Below are 25,432 nucleotides of genomic sequence, written 5' to 3'. Positions count from 1 at the left end.
TCTTTATTTGAGTCAGTTTACTGTGATCACCTCATTATAGGTGTATTGACACAGAACTGCAGAGTTCAAAAGGGACCCGGGGAGACATCTATTCCTTTTGCTCAAAGCACAGTCAATTAGTTCAGGCTGCTCAGGGTCATATCCAGTCAGGTTTTTAATACCTCCAAGGATGGGGACTCGACAAGCTCTCTGGGCAACTTTTTCCAGTGTTGAGCAACTCTGACAGTAAAAAAAAAAGTTTCTTCTTCTATTCAAATAGAATTTCCAGTATTTCACCTTTTTCATGGTGCTTCTCATCCTGTCTCTGGGCTTCACTGAAAACAATCTGGACCAGTCTTTACTCCTCCAATCAGATATCTAAGCACATGGATATGATCCCCTGAGCCTTTTCTTCTCCAGGCCAAGAGAGCAGGTTTCTACAAATATACGAAAAGATATCTGCTACTACGGTAAATACGGTACTAAAATACGGTACTACGGTACTAAAATACTGCAGTATTTTCATATTTCGTTTAAAAGAATGGGAGGAGAGGAAGAAATTTACTGTCATGGTCTAGTCATTCTGTTGTATAAGTTCTGCAGTTATTTTAACCACTCATGTTATAAATATTTTTTTGGCCTTATTAACTCTGTGCTGCTGACTCTCATGAACCATAGGGACTCAAACTGGCTATGGGAGAGCTAGCTTTAACCCAGCCTCCCACAAGCTAAACAACCTCATTAAAGGTAATTTGTACAGAAAGATACAAAAAATAATTTTGGAAGGGTTTTGTGAATCAATGCCAGTATATCCTGTTGACAACTATTCAATTCCTGATCCTATAGGGACTTTTAGGGACATCAGGATTGAATAATGTTGACGTGTGTATTTGAGACCAGGGAATGAAGATGTAACTGGTTCATCTCTACTGCCCTGTCAGGTATCATTTGGTCTGGTCTGGTTACAGGAACTCAGAGAATCTTAATAAATTCCATCTGGTGGCTGTTACAGATGTAAAGCACCTGGTTATAATTATTTCTAGGTCTGCATATTGTAGTTTCTTCAGCAGAAGAAGCATTAAAAAATAGTTCTTAATATTCCACCAGTCCAGTGTGCCCTCAGGCATAAGGAACAAGAATTACTTCTCCAGCTAAAAAAATGCACTTAGCTGTACTTAGCTGAAGGGTATGCCTAAAACCTTAGAGAAGATTGACTTCCAAGATAAGATGAATCAGGAAGAAAATCACACTTGCTATCTGTACTTGACAGGATAACGTGAAATGGTGTGAATGTCTCTGTCCAAATACCTTGATGCATTGCTTAGCCAGCAGTTTGAAAATAGAGAGAAATGCAGTTCTGGAATTCTGGAATGTGCTTTTCCAGGAGGGAGAGTTTTTAGTAGCGTCATTAACACTCATATGACTTATTTCTCTTCTTTTGTATGGAAGTGCTATCACTGTAGTTACTTGATAGATTAGGTAGAGGTACACACTGCTTTGTAAACCCCTCTGAATGCATTGTGGGGTGGCAGGCACTCCTGAGTTGTTCTGGAGGAAGATATTTTTCATAATTTGTCTTCATTCCAACAAGATTACAGGGGAAAAGTTTGGCCACTTTTATTTAGAGGTACCTTGAAAATACCATTTCTTTAAAAGGATGTGTGTTTATTTTCTGTTATTCTGTACTTGAAGTTAGTGACATTTTAACACTACAAATGAATTCAGCTGAAAGTACTCAATCAACTAATTTTATATTTTACATATTCATCTAATAAAACTGTGAGTGATACATGATCTTAATACTCTTTCAGTTTAATTTATTCAGTGAACAGTTATTTTTTACAAGCAATACCTTTTTTTTTTCTCTTGACTGCTTACACAAGTTTTTGTCTCTTTTTGGTTTTTTGTTTTTTTTTAATGAAATACCTAATCAAGCAAAACAGAAAAATGTGTGACTGTAATGAAGAAAAAAAGTTGAGTGAGAATTATAATCAACTACAATGGTGAAATTTTTTTGAAATTAGGTAGAATTTGTCCCTTTAAACTTTAAAAGTTATCAATCTTATTGGAGCATCGTTTGTAGGAGGTCTGAAAAAAAGATAAAGAAAAAAACTGGTTGTGTTTAACAGATTGTAGCAGGGTTGCATTTGACAGAAAGGCTTTATATGCATTGTTAGGTGTTGCACACTTGCTGCAAATAATTTGAGGAAAGCTAATACTGCACGACCAGAGTTCAACATCAGCACTCACCATCAGCTTTAGCCTACAATCAGTGCTCTTCTGTGCTTCCAGTATAACTTGCTTTAGGAATAGGACCCTGCAGACACAGAGCCAAACAGTGGGGCAGAAATCTTTTCAGGATTTAGAATGGATGAGGAAGGATGGGAGAGGAGTGAGGTATCATGCTGAGTCCATCAGACTCGAGTTGTAACGTGGAGACTGTGAGCTGCAGTAAGTTCACCAGCAGCAATGGTGGTGGAAGAGAACTCATCCCTTATTAGCCCTTATATTCAACTGGGTATAGAAGAAATGTTCACAGCAGTCAGTCACCTCCAGCGTCTATAACACCTTGAGTCTTGGGGTTTGAATTAAAACAGTGATATTTGTGAGTATGGGGAAAGTAGTGATAACAGAATTTAATTTGCTTGTCCTTTGGTATTTGACTTGCAGGAATATAGTATATCTCCTTCTGTTTGGGAAATACAGTTTGTTTTTTATTTCTCTGTGAAGCAAGTCCCTGCCTGGACTAGACATGTTGCTTTGTTCCAGGCTTGTGAGATCATATACAACAGTTCTTGGAAAATATCAGTTACTCTGTGTATGCACCTCTGTGGCTTAATGCAGCTGGAATTCAAATTCACTGCTTGCAGTATATAACATAAGAAACACCTACTGGTGCTACTAAAAACACAGTATTCATGAGTCTGTAGGTTTTTGAGAAACTTAGCTCTAAACAAAAGCATGTATGTGAAAATACATACCTTGATAAAATAACTTAAGCTTCAAAACTAAAATCCACTTACATCAGAGGCTGGGAGAGATTCTGTAGTGGTACTGCATGTGTTGTATGCATCTTGAATTTTCTGTTGTTTTCAAAATGCATGGCTGAATTTTTTATTATTCCATACTGGTTATTTCTAAGATAGGGAGATGTACAGATGGACATAGCAGTATCCTGCATTTTGAAAACTGTCCTGTTAAATCTCTGACAGGATATTTGGGTTAATATTTTCAGTGAGGGTTCAGAAGGATTCTTTGTTTAGGAAACTATGACCATTGAAATATATTAATTTCCATGGACTTCAGAGCTGCATTGTGTACTGTTCCACTACCTCTTTAAAATCAAACAAACCATTTGTATTTAAGAGATAATCAGGAGACAATGACAAAAAATGTAAGAAACAAAGTGACAATAACTAGCTTTGGGCAAAAAATGCACAATACATACACTTTATTTTTTGTTGTATTTCAGAGCCAATGTGCTCTGAAGCAGGCATTGTATATCTATTATGCTTGCTGTTTGAGTGAACACATATGCTGTAGTTCAGCACTCCAAAAGCCAGCATTCCAAAAGCTGGTCTTAAAACTCCTGTGCACCTGAGAATATTACAATATGTGTATTCAAAGGGCAAAATAAAAACAATTATAAAATCAGATATTTGAGTGTCTGTATTGTTGATAACAGCTGGCATAGTATAATGGAGACCAAGAATACTCAAAATAATTCTTTGAGAAAGACTGAAAAATCCATGGGTGTGTGCATCTACAATGTTTTAAATACTAATGGACACTTGTGTTGATATTTCACGTTGATATTAAACTTATGTTGCATGTAGTTTTCATTATTTAAAGGAAGTTTGCTGCCAGCTATTAGAAAGCTTTCATGAGGAAATTGGTAGATAGATAATTTTCTAGAACCATTCTCCAGAGAGCAGAACAGCAAAATCCACAGCATGCATCTGTTGGGACAAGCAGTTCTACACTGAATTAGAAGGCAGTGCTACTGCCAGTAGTCCATTCTGATTTGCTTAATTATAGAACAGTAATGAACATCACTCTCATGAGTTGTAATAGAGAGAAATACTATTTCTAATAATGATCATGTGTCTAGAACCATCTAGTTTCTGATACTTGTGCATATTGACTCTAAAGGAAATGTCTACTTTTAATATTAGTTATAATTTGGTTTAAGGCTATGAAAAGTTTTACAGAAATAAAATGCAAGAGAGAAATTGAATAGGTAAAATGCAGTAATTAAGTATCATAGAGAATACCTTGAGCTCTTAAATCATTAGAGACAAGTAACAGTAGACTCCTCCTTTAGTCAGCAGGCATAACAGAAGTTTTTCATGTTTGTATAAAGTGGATTAGTAACGGAATATATTATTGTCTCTACTTTTTCTTTTGGATGAAGTAATAAATAACGGTTTATAAAAATAATTTTAGTAGATTTGGGTTTGAGTCATTTTACTTTACAGACTCATGTAATAAAGAGGTTCAGAGATGCCAGCCTGAGATGGTCCTATTATGAGTAAGTTGCCATATATCTGTTTTCCTCTTTATATTCAGGAAAAAAGTGTCTAATCATTCCATGTGATTTCCATTAGGAAGCTTTTTTACTTCTCACATATGTGACACATCCAGCAAATAACAATATGGCACAAAACTGAATCTGTTACCACTTGATTGGAGATTTTTCAAGGTCAGGACCCAGTTTCACAAGTAGTTCTATTTTTCAATACAGCTGACATCAGACACAAGCTGAAGACAAACTTGTCTAATAAAGCTTTCAGATTCAATTTTCTCTCTGCATATAGCTTCAGGAATCTCTGGAGGTCATTCACAGCATGTGCTGTAACACCAACAGGGAGAAGTAATGAAAAGCATCTATATAAAAAGCTGACACTCTGCCTTCCAAGCTGCATGAATAAAAACATAATAAGCAAGTTTAGAAACACAAATCTCTGTTATTCTCAGAATTTCTATTTTGATCTTTATAACACATCTTGATTTGAGGATTTGCTTCTGGTTTTTCTGACAGGTGAAAAATATATGCAAAATATACTTAAGCCACAAATGCCCAATTTGAATAAAACCAAAGGTTACATCTTTATATTTAACATCCTGTTTCAGGGCTCTGGCACTAGGTTCCTCTTTGAAAGATTTGTATTAAACAGGTGTGACAGTGCAGTTTACAAAAGGAATGTGAATTTCTACTTATTTTTTCCTCAGGGCTCAGCTGATTAAATATAACTTGCTCTGAGTTACAAAGAATTTTTATTGTACTCACACCTATGATGAAACATAAATCAGAAAGTCAAAACAGGGGTTGGCTGCTTTGCTGTTATTAAAGACAATATGGAACCAAGGTCTGCTTTTTCTCTTCTGTAACAAGTTGTTGAAGCACAGGAGTCAAGATTTATGATGCAAATAAAATTAATGCTATCATTAGTCTTTCAAAGGACCACATTCACCTATTCCATTTTAAAATATGATCTGGTGTTTTCTTCTGAGGGGCAAGCTTTGCAGCTTGTTTCTTTCATTTAATGTCTTGATCAATAGTAGTAGCAGCAGGATATACCAGATTTATTTTGGTTAAATCCCATGAAATGTAAATGATAGCATACTGTAGAATTCTTCAGTCTATTATTGATGACCTAGATCAGATCAGATGAGAGCACAAAACTAAGTTGCAGTTATGGATGGATTTTTTTATATGGCTCCAATAATTTTGGTAACAGAATCCAGTGGTGGCAGTTTTCAAAATATCTGGCAACTATCATTTTTTAAAAGACAGATAGAATAAAAAAATTTAGATTAGTTTATTCTAGAAGATATGGGTAAAATAAGTGGAGCTCCTAGCAAAAAGGTGTTCAGTTTTTCTGCCTAAATTTCTAGCTTTCCATCTTCAAATCACTTTTTTTTTTTTTTTAATTAGTGTTTTAAAACTACTTTCTCTCTCTCTCCCCACTTCTTTTTATTACAATAACCCAAAACACTGTGATATTTGACTATCCAGATAGCATCAGCCTGCTAATAGCAGTAATCTCTCCATTCTGTTTCTTTATGTATGGCAATTAGGCCTATTGACAACTACATTGTGTGAAAATCTCTTTAATTTGCTAGAATACCAGAAAGTGATTGGTCATTCTGCACACAATCCTCTTGACCTGTCTGTTCTTTGTTGACTTGTCTTTTTGAAAGAGCAAACCAGGTCAGCTTTTCCTTGTGAAGGGAGCAGTGCTCAGGGACATCCTGGTCATGCCCTACCTGTCTTTGACAGCCTTCCTCATATTTCTGCTGTGGGGCTGCCTCAGAGCCAGGTCTGCTCTACAGAGAAACAGGCAGCCAGAGTGTGAGCAGAGAGGAGGCTGCAGGGAATGAGGAACAAAGCTCATACCTGCTTCTAAGGTTCCTGCCCTGGTCAGAGGACATGAGATGATGACAGAAGGACTTGCTCCGTAAACCGTGAAAGGCTACAAGGAGAAAAAGATGGCAAATGAAAACCTGTTCCAGCTGCAAAATTCTTCAGTCTGTTATTTATGAAGTTTTTCACTGAAATATCAGACTGCTGTCCTTGTATCAGTGTGGAGTAGCATGGGACCTGCAGTGGTGGAGACAGGCAAGAAGGGATTTGCATTACTGATGCTTTTTTTTTTTAACAGAAGATTGGTGGTCAGACCATACTTAAGTTTCCAAAGGCAATTCTTCATAAGGTGAAACCATAAGAGAGGTTAGTTTGATCTGAAAAATGAGCATCATATGAAAAAACTTGACAAGGGTTTGACAAAGTAGTTCCTGGCATGATATTTTTACAATTATGATAAAAGAACAGAAGATGCTGTAGTGATTGCAGCAATTCCTTTGTCAAAACAAAGTGATAGTGATGACGTTGCCTTTGAACTGCTTTTCATCCTGCAAAATTCTTTACTTGAAGAGTAAGGGTAGACTTGGACATTTTTGCATGAATTCTGTAATTCTATAAATTAGCTAATAACTGAGTTCTGATTATTTCACAGCTTCTTTAAGCTTCTTATGATATTTTTAATTACAAGGTACCTAGAATTCAACTGGCTTCTTGTTATTTTGCATCTGTGTACAATTTTTTCCACTTTTTTTCAGAGTTCCCCTTGGATAAGATAGCAATTTATTCCTGTTAAATCAGGCACATATATATATATATATATATATAAATATAGGTCTTGCAAAAATTATAAGAGGTGATTTTTATGAGTCTGTAGACATTGGAGCTGCTGACAGTATGTTTTTTTTCTTATATCAAAGAATTAGCTGTGAAAATTCAGTTCCATGCCAATAGCAGTACACTGGAAATGTAAATTGTTGTCATATAGATTGTCATCCAATTGAAAGCTGCATCCTAGATCAAGGAACTTATTACTTTTACTGACAAAAGAAATACTGAGAAATGCTTGCATCATTCATGACAGATGTTGTCACAACGTTTTTTATAAGGCAAGTATGTCACAGAATTTGATTTTACAGCACCACAACTTCTGTAGTACAAAACATTCATTTTCATGAAACCCTTTTGTAACAACTGTTCACTGAAAAAGACACTTGTCCTGTGGAAAAAATAAATGCCTTGTGTAGTGGTATAAATAATACTGCTTTTTTAAAAAGTATATGAAAGGTTCTTGGGCTACCTTTCTTTAGTTTCTGTCTGCTTAACTCTCACACTCACTAAAAGTGATCCATTCATACCATAGCCTTTTGCTTTTCAATTTTTAGTGGCCTCATCAATCATGCTGAACTTTGCCTAAGGAAAGGTTCTTGGAGAATGCCATGACAATGCTATATTACTAAAAGGAGACTGAACTTTAGAGCAGTTTATCTTTCAGAAAGGTCTGAATAGAACAATAGGCCCAAGCAGACTAATGCTACCTCCATTTACAGATATAACAATCTTCAGTTGGTTTTGTACTAGTTGTCCCTGGTTGAGTCATAGTCTAATTATAATCAAATGCTGCAGATTTAAAGTTTTTTCCAGCACATGTAGATCAGTCAATTGAATTCTTTACATACACTGTGCAAGGATTATTCCCATGTATTATCTTTTTTCTTAGCTGCTTTCTTACCAAAGAATTCTCAGTTGTTACACTATTTCTAATTTGGCTTCTAGAGAGTGTTTGGGAACACAGCTGTACAGGACCACAGAAAAGCTGAGATTGGAAGGGACCTCTGCAGGTAATCTGGTCCAACCCCCTACTTAGGCAGGATAACCTAGAGGAGGCTACCCAGGATGATGTTTCTGTGGCTTTTGAGTATTTCCAAGAGTGGAGGTTCTGCAAATTCTCTGGTTCAACCCATTGTGGGACTCACTCAAAGAGCATTTCCTGATATTCAGGGTGAACCTCCTGTGTTTCAGTTGTGCCCATTTTCTTCTCATTGGTGGGCACTGCTGGAAAGAGCCTGGCTCCACCTTCTATGCACCCTCCCTTCAGATATTTATACATGCTCCTGAGGTCCCCCACGAGTCTTCTCTTTATTAGGCTGAACAGTTCCTGCTCTCTCAAGCTTTTTCTCATATAAGAGAGGTTTCAGTCCCTTAATCATCATGGCCATTTACTGGTCTCTCTTCAGTAGCTCTATAGCTGTTCTTGTGCTAGGGATTCAAGAACTGGATACAGTTTTCCAGGAGCTGAGCAGAGCTGATCAGCTCTGTCCACCTGTTGGCAATGATCCTCCTAATGCATCACTTTCCAAGGGTTTGACGTGAAGCTGTTGTTCCCTGGGTTCTCCATATTATGCCTTCTGAAGATAAAATATTTGTTTTCCTTCAAACAATTTTTCTTTTTGCTGTGATCCATCAAAGTTTGTAAAAAGAATCCTTGCAATGATTGCTGCCAGATCCCCCAGCACTCAACACATGCATCCCATCAGAGCCCATGAACTTTTTTATATGTGTTTGGTTTGCTGAAGTATTCTCCAATCTGATTCTCTTCTACAAAAGGTAAATTTTTTAAAACTCTAACTTCTGTACATGGAAATTACCGTGAAGTACCTCTTATGACCTAGAGAAGTGTTAACATTTCATTTCTAGGTATCTTGCATACACAGAAAGTATTTGCAGAAGCTTTTTGCAGCAACAATGTGAACTTTTTGCTATGTGGGACTAATTTAACTTCATCCTAATGTTAATTTACAGTATGATGTACACAAGCCAACTTGTATGGTTTATATCACTGAAATTCTTGGTGTTTAGTAGACTCCACTTATTTCCTGTGTTCTTATTCCTGTTGCAATTCAGTGTTTGTGATAGAAGAGTTTTTCTTTACATTGAGAGAAAGACATTGAAACATCTCGCTGCTGTGTTTGGAGGAATTTGGGAAAATGCATTGTGCAATAAATGGCTTAGTCACACTCCTAGATATAGAAAGGAGGATGGTAAGCAAATTCTACCAGATCTATCCTATGACAAAGAAAGAAAAGTCAGAGAAAGCTGACATTTATCTTCCTACTAAATTTAAAGTTCTGATGCTGTTTAAAAATCTAGTAATAGTAACAGTAACATTTTAGAATCCATAACTTTTGTAGTAATTTTTCAAATATAGCAGTACACATTCACTTGTAAATCTTTTCCTTTTCTCCTAAGCATTTTAAGCTTGACTTTCTACTTTCTTTTGAACCTTTAAGGGGTCTTTAGCTTCAGCCCATTCATCTCACTGCACAGACTATTTTAGATCTAAACTTTAATTAATAATTCCATAAACAGCTTCTTTTACCTGTAATAATTAAAATTATATATAATCCATAACGACTTAAGAGTCATAAAGAACTTCTAGAATTAAAAGGTAGTCTATCTTGTATTTTGAACTGATAATAGTAACACATAATGTGAATATTCCCTAAGAGTTCATGAAATTAGGTATAAAACATTTACCCATTTATAGCCTATAAAAATTACTATGTATGAAATATACTTGATACAGGTATCAAGTCTTCTTTTTCTAGGAATGTTTTCATTAAATATTTAAGGCTAAGGAAATCAAACATTGGTGTTGTATTAAGATAGAAAAGACTCACTTTGAAACATGATTTTTGTCTTTAAAAGCTGATTAAAGTGTTAAGAAAACGTTAACTTTGAGATACAATGCTCTAAGGATGCATATATTCCACATTTAGAACTGTGGGTGGAATTTTGTTGGCAATAATTTTTCATAAAATTATCAACATAAAGATTTTATTTTGAGTTCATATCATACAAAAAAATTCCTTGCTTTCAAACTTCAAAGTTGATGGGCTTTTTTTGAGGTAATAAATTTATATTATTAATAATATTTAATCAGAGCTCTGTTGGCCACTATTATTTTCCTTTCAGAACTCCTTTATGACCTGGAACACCTGGCATGTAGCTGTAGCTCCTCTGCAAAAAGTGTTACTGGCAATGAGCACCTTGCAGGGAGAGGCTGTACTGAATGGGAGAATTAATGTGCTCTTAACTTTATTTCCTTAATGTTGAAGGACAGACAGAGATGAGACTATTCATTTATCACTGGAACAAGTTAAATAAATCAGTTTCAGAACTGCCTTTCCATATCTCTCTCCAAGAAGTTTGCTTGGAGTTTAAGAATATGATTGTGAATGCTCTAAGCCTCTAGAAAACTGGTTGCAATGCCACAACATAAAAAAAAAAATGCATTTTAGTAGCTGACAGAATTTCACCTGCGTAGTGTTATGTAGTTTAGTTGTTCCACATCATGCTCACAAGTATAAAGTGCTGGTAAAACGACATTGAGACTTCCCATGAAATAGCCAAACCTTCCTGGTGTGCAATGTCCCCGCCAGTGAACTGCTCATTTGCCCACAGAGCCAAACTTGTTCTGCCACTAAAGAAGTCAGTATTGCTTGTGTTAAAATAGCAAATTCAGAGTGATGTCGTCTGAGTGTGTACCACAAGGTACAGGTATTTTTATTCTGCTTGTTCAGAGTGAGTAAAATGCAGCTGAGTTTCCTTGACTAAAAAAAGAAGGAAGTTTAGTAGGTGTATATTGATGCTATTCATTGCATGAAGGATTTAAGGCTGGCATCTCCCTTAATTGATGCTGCTAACAGTGGAACTAAAAGCCCAAGATAGACCTGCAAATTGAATTAAAATCCACATCCAGTTGCAGTGTTATTTTTTCATTGTCAAAAAGCTTTGACCTAGTAAATGCAGTTCTCTTGCATAGTTACAACTTCACCACCACTAAAAGCATTCAGAAGGATGGTTAGGAACATTCCTGTGAACTCAGGCAGTTCTGCTTAAAGACTGTAGCTTGAAAGAGGGTGTTTGAAGGGCTTTGACGCTTTTGAAAGCATTGTCATTCTTCCTGTCTGTTCTGTTCCTGTTCAGTACCTAAATAAGGAGTTTTATTTGTTTTGACTTGTCAGTTTGACCCTCTCTTGAAACACTGAAGTAAGCAGAGTAAAAAAAGGGGGAAAAATTCTTTCCTTGCAATTGGCTTCATTCTGTTTTACTTGGGTTTGCATTCAATATTTGAATTTCAATTTTATGACATATTCCAATTATTTTAACTCTTCAAGTACATCATTACAGATTAATTTTAAGATGCAAAAATTACTAATATATGATCAATTTCATCAATGTATTTCAAAGTTCAAGAACAAGTTGAAAATCACACCTATTATTCTGTGTTTCATTTTTCTCCTATTATTGTTCTGTCTTGTTTTCTTCTTTGTTAAAGACCAGAAAGTGCTAATGAGAAATCACCTTAAAAACTTCATATTTGTGTGGTTTAATGTCTTAAATTCTAGTTGTCCTTTTGGTTTTCAGGTTTATCGTATTACAGAAGTGAATCATTGTAACCTGTAAATTAGTTGAAAGATGAAGTCCTTTATTGTTTTCATGACATGTTTCATTGGAATAGAATTTGTTACTCAGTTATTTAAAAAAAACTTGATTAAAGTTCTACATTTATAAATTAATTCTCCTGAGAAAAAAACCAAAACCAAACTAATAATAAAAAGACTCCACCAAAACCAAAAGGAAGAAACTGTCCCCTTTGAGTCGCAGAAACTGTCAGTACAGTTCTGGATAAATTTTTTCAGAGTGAGACCTGTTGCTACATATTGTGTTATTAATGTTGATTTATGTCTGTCTATTATTTTTAGCCGCTCATTTTTACAGTGCTGTTAAATGAACTGTGTCATATCTATGCAAGCATAAACAAAGAGAAATAAGGGATAGATACTGCTCTAAGTGACATTTTTGTTCTGAGGGGAGATAAGTGTCAGAAGTGAAACACTACACAAACACTTTCTAATGGAATTTTTTATAAATAATATGATAACTCATATCTTAGTGGTCAGTCAAAGTGGAACTAATTACTGCCATCCTTAGAGGATAATGGTAGATAGTGGTAGATCTTGAAGTTTTTAGATAACGTATAATACTGGACTGTTGCACTTCTGCTAGTACCTTACAATCTTTTTCGTAATATTTTAAGTTTCTTGGTGCAAAACAACTACATCAAGGGAAAAAAACCCAAAAATAATCAAACAAAACCCCACAAAAACCATCCCAATGGACAAAAAAACCCCAAAACCCATAAGCCAAAATCCAGATCAGTAAACCCATAAACATTAGAAGATTAGAAACACTCTTTTCTGAAATGGCTGCCACTGGGATAAAATAAATAGGTATTCGTTAGTGAACTCATGATTGTCTATTCTGGTCAAAATATGTGAGATGCAAAGAGATGCCAAGCAATCTTTTCTGACACCCTAAGTCTACTGGTGGATGTCCCAGTTTAGAAAATTGTTCTTCAATTTACCTGAATACTGACGAGGGAAAAAATTTCCTCAGAAATGAGACAACTTCTGTTTAACTCACCTGAATGCCAAATTTGGCAACTGTTTTCCTGTTGTCTAAGAATCTCTGAAGTCACAGAGGAAATAGGAGGCCTTGGCTTTATGGACAAATTGTTGAACCCTGACCTACTACCTGGGTTTTCATGTTTCAAACAGACTTTGCTGTAGTGGCATGAATGTCAATGGAAAAGCATTAGTCTCTCAGAAGAAATAGCAGAAAAACAGCAAAAAACTTACTGTGCATGGGTTACATTGTTTTGGTGTTTTGGTTTGCTTTTGTTTAAGACAAGCAATCTCACAGGAAGAGGGTGAGAAACTGATTTTCTATGCTCTGTAAGAAGACTGGGAAAAATACAAAAAACTATTTTGGTCCTTTAGAAACCAATTTCCTTTAGAAATTAATATTTGGTGGTTCAATGCTAGAAAATTTAGAACACACTCCATAGAGCTTTTATCTCAGACTTTCTGGTTCAGTTATGGCTGTTTCAACAGCTGATTCAGATAGAGATTCTAAAGTGTAGGTATTTAGTTTATTTTCTAATATTGTAGAACCTTAGAGAAGCAATGACGTGTTCTTTTGTTTTCTTAGTTTTAGTTTTTCTTCTTTGGTTGATCTTTTTAAAAAAATGAGAAAAAAAATGACAATATAATTTAGTGTAGCCTCATCTGCAGTAGTATTATACATGAGAAATTGCTTTTGCATTATTAACTGAGGGGTAAAAATAGCCATCTCTTTGTAAATAGCAAAAATCAAGGAGAAAAGATCAGTCTTGAACTTCTGAATGATTTTATGTTCCATATTTCTCTGTCCAATGGTATCTGTCTGTGGCACTTCTCATCATTTTTGCTGCAGAGACAGAAACTGTGCTTCCACATTCCAAGCACTAAATACTTTACAGATAATTTAAAACCCATAACTAATAGATCAGGAAAAGACAGTAATAAGATGTGTCTGTTTTCTCCAAAAAGAAAGAAAAAAATATTCAACAAATATCCAAATAATAGCACATATTATTTTTAAGTTATGAGGTGGGAAACTAAACAACTGAGATGGGAAACTAGTCAAGGCTGAATTTCTTGTTGTATAAGCTTCCATATTGGCCACAGAACCTATGGGAAGCACTTTGTGATAACAGTAAATAAGAAGATTTATGGTCAGACAATTTCACAGCTACTGAGTGACTTGGACACAGTGGAGATTACTTGTTTCTAAATACATTGTCATGCTATGATGTGTTGCATAGTCCAACCAACTTTTTTCAATCTGTCTTCTGGCATAAAGAGATCTGATCACAGTGCTAGATTTTTGGAAAATTACTCATGCTTCAGAGACCTTTAGCAAGGGGTTCTTATTACACTGTGAACTTTGCAGGTGTTACTAGGTCCAGCTGGTCTTCTAAGGATGTATTTGAATATGCTGAAAATGCTGGATGCTAAACAGATATAATAGAAATACTGTGAAAAAATTAATTCAAATTTTCTTTTAGGTTTGATTTTTATAATTTTAGTAGAGATAATATCAAGAAATAGGCTTATTTTTATTTTGTCCTTTCTATGGCATAAATTCTGAAATACTGAAATAAACATTTATCATAGTTTATTTTTTCAGTAATTTTAGGGTTTTTTTTTTCTTTTTCTTTTTCTTTTTTTTTCTTTTTCTTTTTTTTTCTTTCAGTAACTCCTGGTGAAACTGTTGCTGTGGATACACAAACCAGGGTAACCAAGGAAACCACCACCTTCAAACCAGAAATGCCATCTTCTGTGCTTTTGGAGGTTCCAGCCTTGGCTGACTTCAATAAGGCATGGGCAGAACTCACTGACTGGCTTTCTCTACTGGATCGAGAGATAAAATCTCAGAGAGTGAAAGTAGGTGATCTTGATGACATCAACGGCATGATCATCAAACAAAAGGTATGAGAAACACTGATTTTTCAAGTTGAAAGCCTCATGATCTTTATTCTATACTAAATCCTTTCAACAGAGAACACAAGAGAGATGATATGCTGCAAGACATGGAGTTGTCACTTCAGCTACTTTATCCCATAAACACAATTATTGGATGAAATGTTTAGATACCTAATTGAAGAGAAAAAAAATAGACTATTTACTATTTTCTTTGGTATTTGAAGCAGATCTGTCTATCTTTTTGATGCTTGTGATGTGAGTATACAAGCCAATGGTTGAAATACAAACTTCATGAGAATAAAGGAATTGCATAGTAAGCTCCAGGCTGCCAGGAAGAAGAGATCCTGTTTCAAACTTTTTCTTATGTTACTTCTCTTATAACTTTTTGAGAGCCTTACATGCTACTGCTCTTGGTTTATCAAAGGCTCCTCAGTAGTTTTAATGAAAAGAACAGCTCATTAATGCAATTGTTTTGTCAGCAAAACTGCATCACTGCATCACTTATCCTTGAAAACACAGAAAAATATGGAAATACATGTTGTAGGAGAAAAAAGATGAAATTTTAGCTACTCAGTAGCAATAAAAGTGATTTTGTATTATACAGCTCTAAAGTAATTACCTGCCTTCTAGATTTAGCATTGTTCAATATAAAAGATTTGCCTTGCCTGTGCAAAACTTTTCAGTGCTAAATTTCCATTTGGTTCTGTTCTAAACTGAGTTTAGGATTCCCTGTTACAAGATTCTGCTGGTTTTTTCTCATCATCTTCCTCCTCATAAAAAAAAAATCTGATTTATTGTGCAGAAGGTATTGACATTCTTTCTCTTTGCTTAAACTAGAAATAGAGGAAGAAAATATGTATACACTTTATTGAGACTCTGTACTGAGACATTTTAAAGAAAATATACTGATGTCTTATGGGATTCATTTTACTTGTTTTCTTATATTTCCTTTTTCTCCCAGTGTTTTAAATTTTTTTTGAGAAATTTGGCTTGCTTACCTTCTAGAAGATGAACATATTAGCTTCATCTCGATTAATGATGTTTATATTTACTAAGTAGAGTTACATACTGTTTCATTAATTAAAATATCCTTAAAACAAAATGGATATAAATTATAGTTTCAGTGTCATCTACACAGGGCATTAGGTTAAAATAGTTATGTCATTTGGAAAGGTTGAGGGGCAAAGACTTGTTTACACATTATCTTTTAGTGTTTTTCAGAATAATTTTGGTTTTAAAGTTTTATATTGTCAAATACTTGGTTTAGCATTATTCAGTTTTCTTACTTTAGCATATTATTCTGGCAGGCAAAATCCATAGTTTTCTTCCTTCTGCAGATGTATTTTACTTAAATATGGGATCAAATTATCAAATTATTAACTCTTCAAAATTTCAGTTAATGTTATATATGTTTTAAATTGAACTGCTTTGTATTTGCATTTGATCTTAGTTCAAGGCTAAAATATTTTAGCACTACTGCAGTCTGTTCCTGGCTGGGTAGCCCTGTCTCTTTTTTTGATGCCATGCTGTGCTGGTAACAAAACCAGCAGGAAAACTCTTTTTTGTCATGCTTACCTCTCTAATTGGCTGTGCAACAGAATGTGACATTTAATATATTCTCTGATGAAATGGAAGAACCAGTGTCTATATATAGACTGCAGTTCTGTTAGCTGTCTTCCTCTTCTCTAGTGATCATCTTAATATCTCTTAATACATGGAAATGAATGTCATGATATATTTCATTCTTCTAGTAAATCTATCACTGGATTATTAGGTGAGATTAGCATGGAGAGTTTTCAAAACTGACAAAGAATTTTTAGGTTTCTCAAAAAAAAACCCAAAAACTTGCCCTGCTTTCTAATGTGTGGAGTGTCTGCAGCAGTCTGTGAGCTGATGAAGTTGGACACGTGGGTACTTGACTAATCCGAAAAGTCACGCCAGATATGATCTAAGTTGGAAATCCAAAAGTAGTGCTTACCTCCCCTGATCTGTCCATTCCATAGAAGATTATAGGAACATTTTTCCTGTGGTTGCAATTTAAAAGTTATTGAAAGTCACCACACTGCATTGTGATTTATTTGGAGAGTTTATTGCATCTTTACAGGGTTCTCAGTAAGATTTAATGAAAGTTCCATCCTCGTAGATTGACCTGTTTTTTTTTAAAATCAGTTTTTCAACTTTAGGTGAAAAAATAGCATCTAAACACAGCCAAATACTTCCCTTATAAAAATTCATCATTACAGAGAGACATGCTTCAAGAAAGCTGTTTTATTTATAAAACATTTCTAGCTGCTCACCCAGAATTTAGAATGCTTCGAACAGCTCATCCTGTTGATGTGTTACCAAATCCTTACTGGTTTTGGGTTTTGTTTCCATTCCATATTTCATTCAAAGCAGAAAGCCACATTTCTAATAGTAAATTACAATGTCAAAGTAAACATTTTAAAAGCCAAGAAATCCCACATCCTAGCAGTGTATGTAATAGGCCATTTTCCACATTACCCAGGTAAAAATAAGTGACCTTAGGTTGTCCTTTCTTTCACAGCAGCAAGTAATGTTGTTGAAGCTCCATCTCTGAGGGCATTTTGGCTAAGTTCACTTCAATCTGATTGTATCACAGGATCACAGCCACTAACTTTGCCATATTTTTCCTCCATAAAAGTTTAAGATATCGTTAGCCCTCACTTGAACTTTGCTTGGAGCTGATTGCAGTGAACTGGCACTCTTGTGTGAATAGCACATACACTGGTTAATTATGGGACAATAAAACTCAAAAAAGACAACTATTCTAAAAAAGGCTTGTTTTAGTGGTAGCTTCCCCTTAATGAAAGAAACAACACAAATTAAATTCTCCTAAGTGATGCACATAATATATAGCAAAAGTAGTATACTAAAATAGTAGCATAATGACTACGCATTTCAAATATCTATAGTTAATCTTTCAGTGAAATGAGTGGCGTACTTCAAGCAAATGCATTAAATATTTTAGTTATCTGTGATTGTGTATATCTTGTTAAACTCTGTATGATTAAATTAAAAGACACTAAAAAGCTTGTAGTAAAGGTATTTAATATTTGCATTAGTGTCAGCCGTGTTTTCATTAAAGGAAGATTATTATATTTTTCTCATCTACTTGAAGACTGATGTTTTGTAGGATTTGATCCTTAAACAAAGAAATGTAAGGCAAGCTGACAAGAGACTCATGTTGTTTCTTTAGACAAGAAATAAAGCAAATAAAGTTCATAGGAAATACTGTGTCTGCAGAATATGCCATGATGTAAGGACGTGAGGGACATGACAAACTATGGTTTACCCAGTTGCTTCAATTCACTGTCCTTACTTCAAAACAATCATCATGCTTCATATTTGAAGGTCAGGTGAGGGATCTTCATAAAAGACAAAATTGTGAGGAACAGGATGATAAATTCCATTTTGCTACATTTAAAAAAAAATAGAAACCTTACTTAAGATATCAACAAGTCTTTTCTCAGAAACTCTGCTTCGGCATCGTATTTTGAGAAAGGTTGGCAGCAAGAATAGATTTATAGTGAAAATAGTAGATCATGAAAGCTGTGCAAAACTTGAAGATAATTAACAATGCTGTTCAAAGAGATCAGGTACTATACTCTCCTTAAATTTTGTCCAATGATTTTGCCAAGGTATGCTGTCCATCCAATTTTTGTAACATATGTAGTTGAAAGCATGGCTTTTTATTGCACTGAATGAACATAGATTCTATCTAGTAAAAGGTATGTAACATTACTAATGAATTGGACTACAATTTTCAATGCCTGCTTCTGCTTATTGATTCTAAGAGTTGAATAGGTTGAATCTTCGCTTTTGGGTTCAGTAGAGAGGACTAATCTAGAAAAAAAAAGTATTTATGTAGATGGGACTAACCTAGTTACTATGACTTTTAATCAAAGAGGGAAATTTACTCTCAGGTAATGGTTTGTGTCATCCAAAGGTAGTCATCCAGAAAGATGTAGAGAACTTATTTCTGTCTAATTAATTTGTCACTATTCAAAAAAAGATAGCTTTGATCATCTTTCAGACAAGTAAACAAAACTTGAATGAGGAAATGTTTTCACTTTTAATTGCAATTGATTTTTCAATAGTTGAGAATCTTTTACAGATGATGGATAATAAAATAACAGTTAAGGAAAAATATTTGTTTATAAACTGCAGGAGAAAGAGTTGGCTTAATTTACATTGCTCTTGTCTGAGTATTTTTAATCTATCCTTTCCCATGGTTACATACAATGTATTTTAGTATACAACTTAAATGTGCATTTTCATGTGCAGCCTTACAATTAGTATTGAGATAGATCGGAAGAATTGGAAGTTTGCTGTCCAAACTGTTTTCAACATCCATTTTTGTGGAAATAATGATACAGTTTTCCAAACTCATATCCTGTTATTACAGAAGCTCCAAATTAAAATGTGCAGTTCTGCATAACTGTGTGAATCAGTGTGCTCTAAATGTACCCATGTTGAATGAAAAGTTGTAGTTACAGGCAGAGGCTTTTGCATCTGTCCATACAGCTTATGTCAGAAGTGTGAGCTTTAGGCAAGGTGGAGTCTTCACCCTTTTGAATAGTGTACTTGAAGTTTTTGTACTTGAAGTGTACAGAGTTTTGCAGAAGTTTCATCTTAGTGACAAATGCATGAAAAGATCCACATAGCACATCATCAGGTAATGTACTGTTAAAGACCATAACAGAAGATTTTACACTTGGATCTGCATCTCTAGGTCATGTGATGTGCTTAAAGGGAAGAGCTTCCTAGACCAGGATCCAAGTGTGGTGCCAGTAAGTTGGGGATTTACATTCACACTTTCCGAATCAAACTTCAAGAGCATATTTGTCCCATCCCTTGCTCTGTGCTGTCATGATGCTTTGAGGGTTGTTTTCAAAGCTTCTAGGATCTTCTTTCTCCATATGAAAACACAACTGCAGACATTCCCTATGTCACTGTTGGATGAACTATCCTGGTGCAGCAGAGCTGGAGCTGAAACTGATTCTGCAGCATGTTAGATGGTTCCCTGGCATTTCTGTGCCTCCTCTCTAATACCACAACCCTGCAGATGACTTTATAGGTTAAATGGTGTGCAAAACCTCGCTTTCCTCTGTGAAATTCTCTGTAGGATATAACTGCTCAGGAGATACTATCATTATTTTATGTGTATTTCAGAATGTTATTGTTGTTGTATTTGATATGGGACATCTAGTGGAATTCTTCTTTTATGATGTCATGCTGTTAGACTTCTAAAATTACTTCTAATTTCTGAAAGTAATGGAAATCTGGTTTCATTTTTTGGAGTAAATAAAAAAAGCTAATAAATTAACAGATTTCTAAATATATTAATTTATTATTATAAATTTAAAATCACAAGATTTGGGATCCTAAAAGTGTTTTGCTTTTTTGCAGAAAAAGGAAAATGAAAAAATGTCTGTCAGCCTTCCAGCTTGTTTCTTAAGGTCAGAAAATGCAGTAGGATGCTCCAGAGGGCCTGGAAATCTGAGTCTTTAAAGGGAAAGGGAAGAGAAAAAGGTCTATTAGTCAGAAAATTTGACCTCAAGGGATATAGGATATGTGTCAGGAGACTATTTTTTTAATACTTTATTGAACAAAAAGACAGCTGATTTTTTAAACTAGCTTGGCCAGCTCATTACAATGTGTTAGAGAGTAATTTGTTTTCTGCAACAGTAAAAAAAAATGTCTAAACACTGTCTTTTGGAGCATGATTTTGGAGCTATTTCTTTATTTCTCTATAATGTTAATTACTAAGACATGCATAAAAGTTGTACCTCTAAGGATCTGATTCTAAAGGCATTGAAGTAAAAGAGTTACTTTCATCATTTTTCAATTAGTTTTCAGTCAGGCTGTAGATCACCATCCAAATAAAAAACAATATAACAGTTGTGCCTAGAGATACCATTCCTCTCTTTGCTTTTATTGGCCTATTATAAATAATAATTATAATAATTATAAAATAATTTGAGGGTTTTTTTTTCCATTTCTCAACAAAGATAAATTATTGTGATTCATACAACTTGCATCCTGTTCAGCAGGGAAAGGATAAGAGTGGAGCAACCTAGTTTTGTTTGCATCGATATGCTGAGTATTAAAAGTTTCAACTTTTCATTAGGGCTGCATTTTTTCAATAGAAATTTTTTTTTAAATTTCTGAGTCTGACCTATGTTCTTAGCATAAATTACCTATTCCATCAACACTGGAACTGACATGATCTACTTTTTAAATCCCAGTTTGATTTTTTGCTGTCATTCCACCAGTAGGTGCAGCTCAGAGACTCTGCTGCACTAGGTCCTTTAAAAACACACCAGGGGTATGGAAAGACTTTTACAGTTCTGTGCTGTCCACAGAGACTTAGGAAAATCCTGCTGAGCTGGAAAGTGTACAAATTCCTTAAATCCTCATGAGTTCCATGTGTTCCCAGCCAACATAAAAATGCCAAACTAGATTCTGGGCTGAATTTAATATGGCCCTCACCAGCATGTTGAGGGAAGTGATGATTCCTCCTTAATCATCCTGTAGGACAGCATCTGGAGTTATGTGTCTGGTTTGGGCTGCCCAGTGTGTAGGAAAGACATGCAGGGAGTCCAGTGAAGAGCCAGCAGTGTGGTCAGGGGCAGGAGAGCACTTGATAAATGAGGAGGGGCTGAGCTGGGCTTGCTCAGCCTGGATAGAGCTCAGGAGGCACTGCTTGCTCTCTACAGCCATGAGATGGGAGACTGTAGAGAAGATAGAGCCAGACTCTTCTCAAAGGTTGACAGCAGAAGGATGGGACACAACAGACACATGCTGTAGCAAAAGGAGTTCTGATGAAATATTACGAGAAAAAAAGGTGCATGATGAGCATATTGAAACACTGGAACAAGCTGCCCTCCCACCTCAGCTGTGATTTACTTTAAGGACTGGAGAAGTCCTGTTAAAATTTAGACTTTTTTTTTTAGTTCAAAATAGTCATGAGGATCTGTTTTGACAGCTACACACATTTTAGGGGTTTTATTTTAGTGCCAATATTGATATATATTATTAGAAGTAGTAACAAGAAAATGTAAGAGTGGTTTTAATTTTATTCAGAAATTGTGGGAAATATAAAAGCATCTTGTTTCTAAATAATGATGCAATGTATAAAATGTTAATCTATTGTAATCATAAAATGCAAATTAAAAGTAGAAGGAACAATTGTGTATTAGCTCATTTAGTGTGTGACGAGATGGTGCTCCTCTTCAAGAAATAAGTTTTTTCTTCTGTAAGAAAATAAAAACATCAGATCCCAGCAGACCTTCCTAATGAAGCTTATCTTGAAACACAGTCCTTTTATGTGGAAAAGAAAATGACCCTAGAATTTAAACTAAAAAAGTGTGTGATCTTGAAATGTGCCCTATTGGTTTCTCAGTGTGCCAAGAGTATTCTGGTACTCCTATAAACACATCCCAATAATGATATAGATTTGGGGTTTTGCTAGCAGATGGACAATTCCCTCTTGAGGCAGAACAGCCAGCAGTGTCATTATCATCCTTTTTCACGGAGGAATTTTTTAAAAAAAAGTCAGTATCTTTTTAAAACAGTAGTATATGCTTTACAATAAGTAATTTCTAGTAGCTTAGCTCTACTGCAGTAAGCACAATTCTTGGGATTCCGTTTTCTCTTTTCCCAGTAGAATTCTATAATAATTATTTTGCACTTAGAGAAGCTCTCATAGGGAGTTCTCAGTTGATTTACGTGTATATATTGTTTTATAACACTTGTGTTAAGTAATGGAAACCACTCAAATAAGTACTTTACTCAAATGTAAGGAGACAAACATCTTAACTCATCTTAACAACATTTAAATTTTGTGCTATGTAGAACTTCTTAACAGTGAAAGGTAAAATTTATAAAAATATTGTAAGAGAGGCTTGAAGGCATATTCCTATTCAGGAAGACGAGGTTCTTGAAAAATATTCTCTATTCCCTAACCATTATACAATTCTTTTTTTCATGTGACCCACCACTAGCCATGTACTGTCACTAGATTTAAGGTAAATATACAGTAAGCTCCTTTGGTTCTGGGAAGGCAGTGAAATAGTGGGAGATAGAACTGCATCTTGCAAAGTCAGCATGTGTGGGGGATTCAGGAGAGAGAAACACTGTGCTTGGAATTTGTTTCCCTTGCCCACCTTCTTCAGCTTTGTAGAACATGATCTGTTTGCTGCTGCCAGGAATCTCCTTCAGCTCATCTCTTCTTCAACATATTCTCCTTTTGTGTCTACTAAATTGAATTTTGTATGCAGAAGATAAGGACGAAATGTCTGCTTTGGCCTAGACTGTCTAACATTTCTTGATTATGAGCAATATGTTGAAGAAGCCTTAGATTTTAGCAATTCAAGGTACTCTTTTCCTTTCATTAGTTGGGGATGGTGGTGGGATAGGGTTTTATGTTTATTTTTTCTATTTGTTTGATATAGAACAAATAGAGTTAGAATTGGTTTTGTTCGATATCCTTCATTACTGCAAAAATAAAATCAAAATACTTCATATTAGCAGACAGCAAATTTACAGTTTAAATAGAATACTAATTTTTCAGGTTACTGCTGCAATGAAATCCTAGAAAATGGTTGAACGCATATGCAGCTTAAAATACAAAAGTGCTTTTACTAAAAGCATAAGGACTGCTTTCCTCAAGAAAGAGGCATTAAAGTATTGTTCCAAATTGAAACAGAGAATTCAGCTCTTCATGCAATCAAATGCTGAAGGAGTACTTAATTTAAAAAAAAAAAAACAAACCTGGTTTTGTAGTAAGTGTGGACCATTTCACATTACTCCAGCCTCTCATCTGTCTCTGTTGCTAGCTGATACACAAAGCAAGGTAACAAATCAATCTCAGAACTGTATTCTGCTGCTTTTGTGGACCATTTTTCTTATTGAGCTAAAAGATCAATTTAACTTCTCACCATTACACTTCTAATGGTCAGATGCTTTCTGCCTATAGGAAGGATTTTCTCCAGGCAAATATGAGATTCATACATGAGATTCAGGCACTTCAGCCAGTTCCCAATTTCTGTTTTCATGCCTCTGGACCTGTCAGATTGTCCAGATGAATTGTTAGTGAGGAGAATTATTTCCTGGAATGGCTTCTCTCAATACACAAGCTCAGGTATTGATATCTACCTCCATTTGCTCTTTCCCATCTCCACCCCTGTGGAGGAGCAGTTTTCTGCTGGAAAACGGGACAGAGCCAGAGCATTCCACTGGGAATAAAGCAATTCAATGATTGTCCCCAGCTGGATTCCTGGCACAACCCTGCAAACCAAGCAGTTTTCCCATAATGTGAAACAGCCAGTCTTTACCATTTGTTAGCACAAATAAGCTTCTGGATAGTCAGACCAAAGACAATGATTTTATTCCATTGGGACACTGAAAAACTCCCTGGTTTCTCTATCTTTCCTCTATCCATTTCTTTTGTTACCCCTGAAGGCCACAGTCCAAGTTTTAGTTTAATTTGATTTTTGTATTAAAAAAAACCCAACCCAACCCCCAAAACAAAACTACAAAAAAAAAAAAAAAAAAAAAAAAAAAAAAGGAAAAAGTTCTAATATTAGCAATAGTAAAGTGAAAAACTGTATTTTGATACTCAAAGTGCCTTCTTTTTGATGTTTTAACAGAACAGCTTGACACTTTGCTTCTGTGAGAGACAAAAAGTTAGGATCAGCAGTTGTTTCTAATTAGAGTAGAAGGTAGTTTTGATATTTTGGAAAAAAGTGGTTCTGAGGTAACACAAAGACCCTGTTTTATTTCACCTTCCTGTTCAGAGAAATATCTGTTATGTTTTTTGACTAAAAAGCAAGGAAGTTAAAATGAAGAAATAATAAGCAGAAGGTGAATTTATAATAAGCAGAAGGTGAATTTAAGCATTTTCTTCTTTGTGGGAAGAATGATGGTTTTGGGGCTGTTATGAGTTACCAGTGATGTCTCACTGCATATGTCATGGAATCTTTTATTCAAACAGACAATTTTGAAGGTGGCATGGTATGGGATGATATCTCAGGGTAAATGTCCAACCTCTTGACATCTGTTTGACCACTTTCCTTTCTAGTTTCAAATCAATGTGTCTTACATTCCTGCTGTGCATGGGGTCAGCACTGATAACATTTTAAAATGCTATTACAAATTCTTTTACTCCTTTATATCTGGTCCATAAGGCATAATATTTCTCATGAAAACTGGTATATTTGGCAAATTCCTATAATGTCATTCAGATGTGGGATTCCGATCTGACAGGGTCATTGTGTTTTGCAAAGTTTTGATGGTGCATCAGAACACATAAAAACTATTAGCTTGTTTGCTGGTAGTGTGATTTTGGGTGGGGCTTCCCCCCCACTCAGACCTGTCATGTGGTAAAGAACAGGAACACTGATGCTCGAGAACCACATTATATCTGTACTTACTAGATAACAACTGTGAAAGCTTGACATCAAAGCACTGTGAGACAGTTGATAGAACCAACTCCCTCAGCCATTTGTATTTTGTATTCCTTGATTAATTTAGAGGCAAAAAAATTTAGCAAATTCAGTGTTAATTTAGTAAAGAGGATTTCCCATGCACTTTTTTACAAGCCAGGGGGAAGTTCTTTGGAGGCAGCAGAATCTGAATTGGGGCTGAGCACAGCCAGGTGGCCCTTCTGGTCAGTGACAGTAATCTGTATATT

At 35.2% G+C, this 25,432-nt stretch overlaps 1 protein-coding gene across 3 annotated transcripts in view; it reads left to right on the top strand.

Moving 5' to 3' along the window:
• Nucleotides 1-25,432, top strand: part of DMD (dystrophin) — a 1,135,346-nt gene that overhangs the window by 806,444 nt on the left and 303,470 nt on the right. For all 3 annotated transcript variants that reach the window (XM_056512754.1, XM_056512922.1, XM_056512842.1), the window contains one exon: nt 14,486-14,721. In XM_056512754.1, the coding sequence (XP_056368729.1) occupies nt 14,486-14,721 (236 nt within the window). The remainder of the gene's footprint in view (nt 1-14,485; nt 14,722-25,432) is intronic.

The sequence above is a fragment of the Oenanthe melanoleuca genome, chromosome 1 (assembly GCF_029582105.1).
Source record: "Oenanthe melanoleuca isolate GR-GAL-2019-014 chromosome 1, OMel1.0, whole genome shotgun sequence".
Taxonomy (NCBI): Eukaryota; Metazoa; Chordata; class Aves; order Passeriformes; family Muscicapidae; genus Oenanthe; species Oenanthe melanoleuca.
This window is presented reverse-complemented; position numbering and strand designations above follow the sequence as displayed.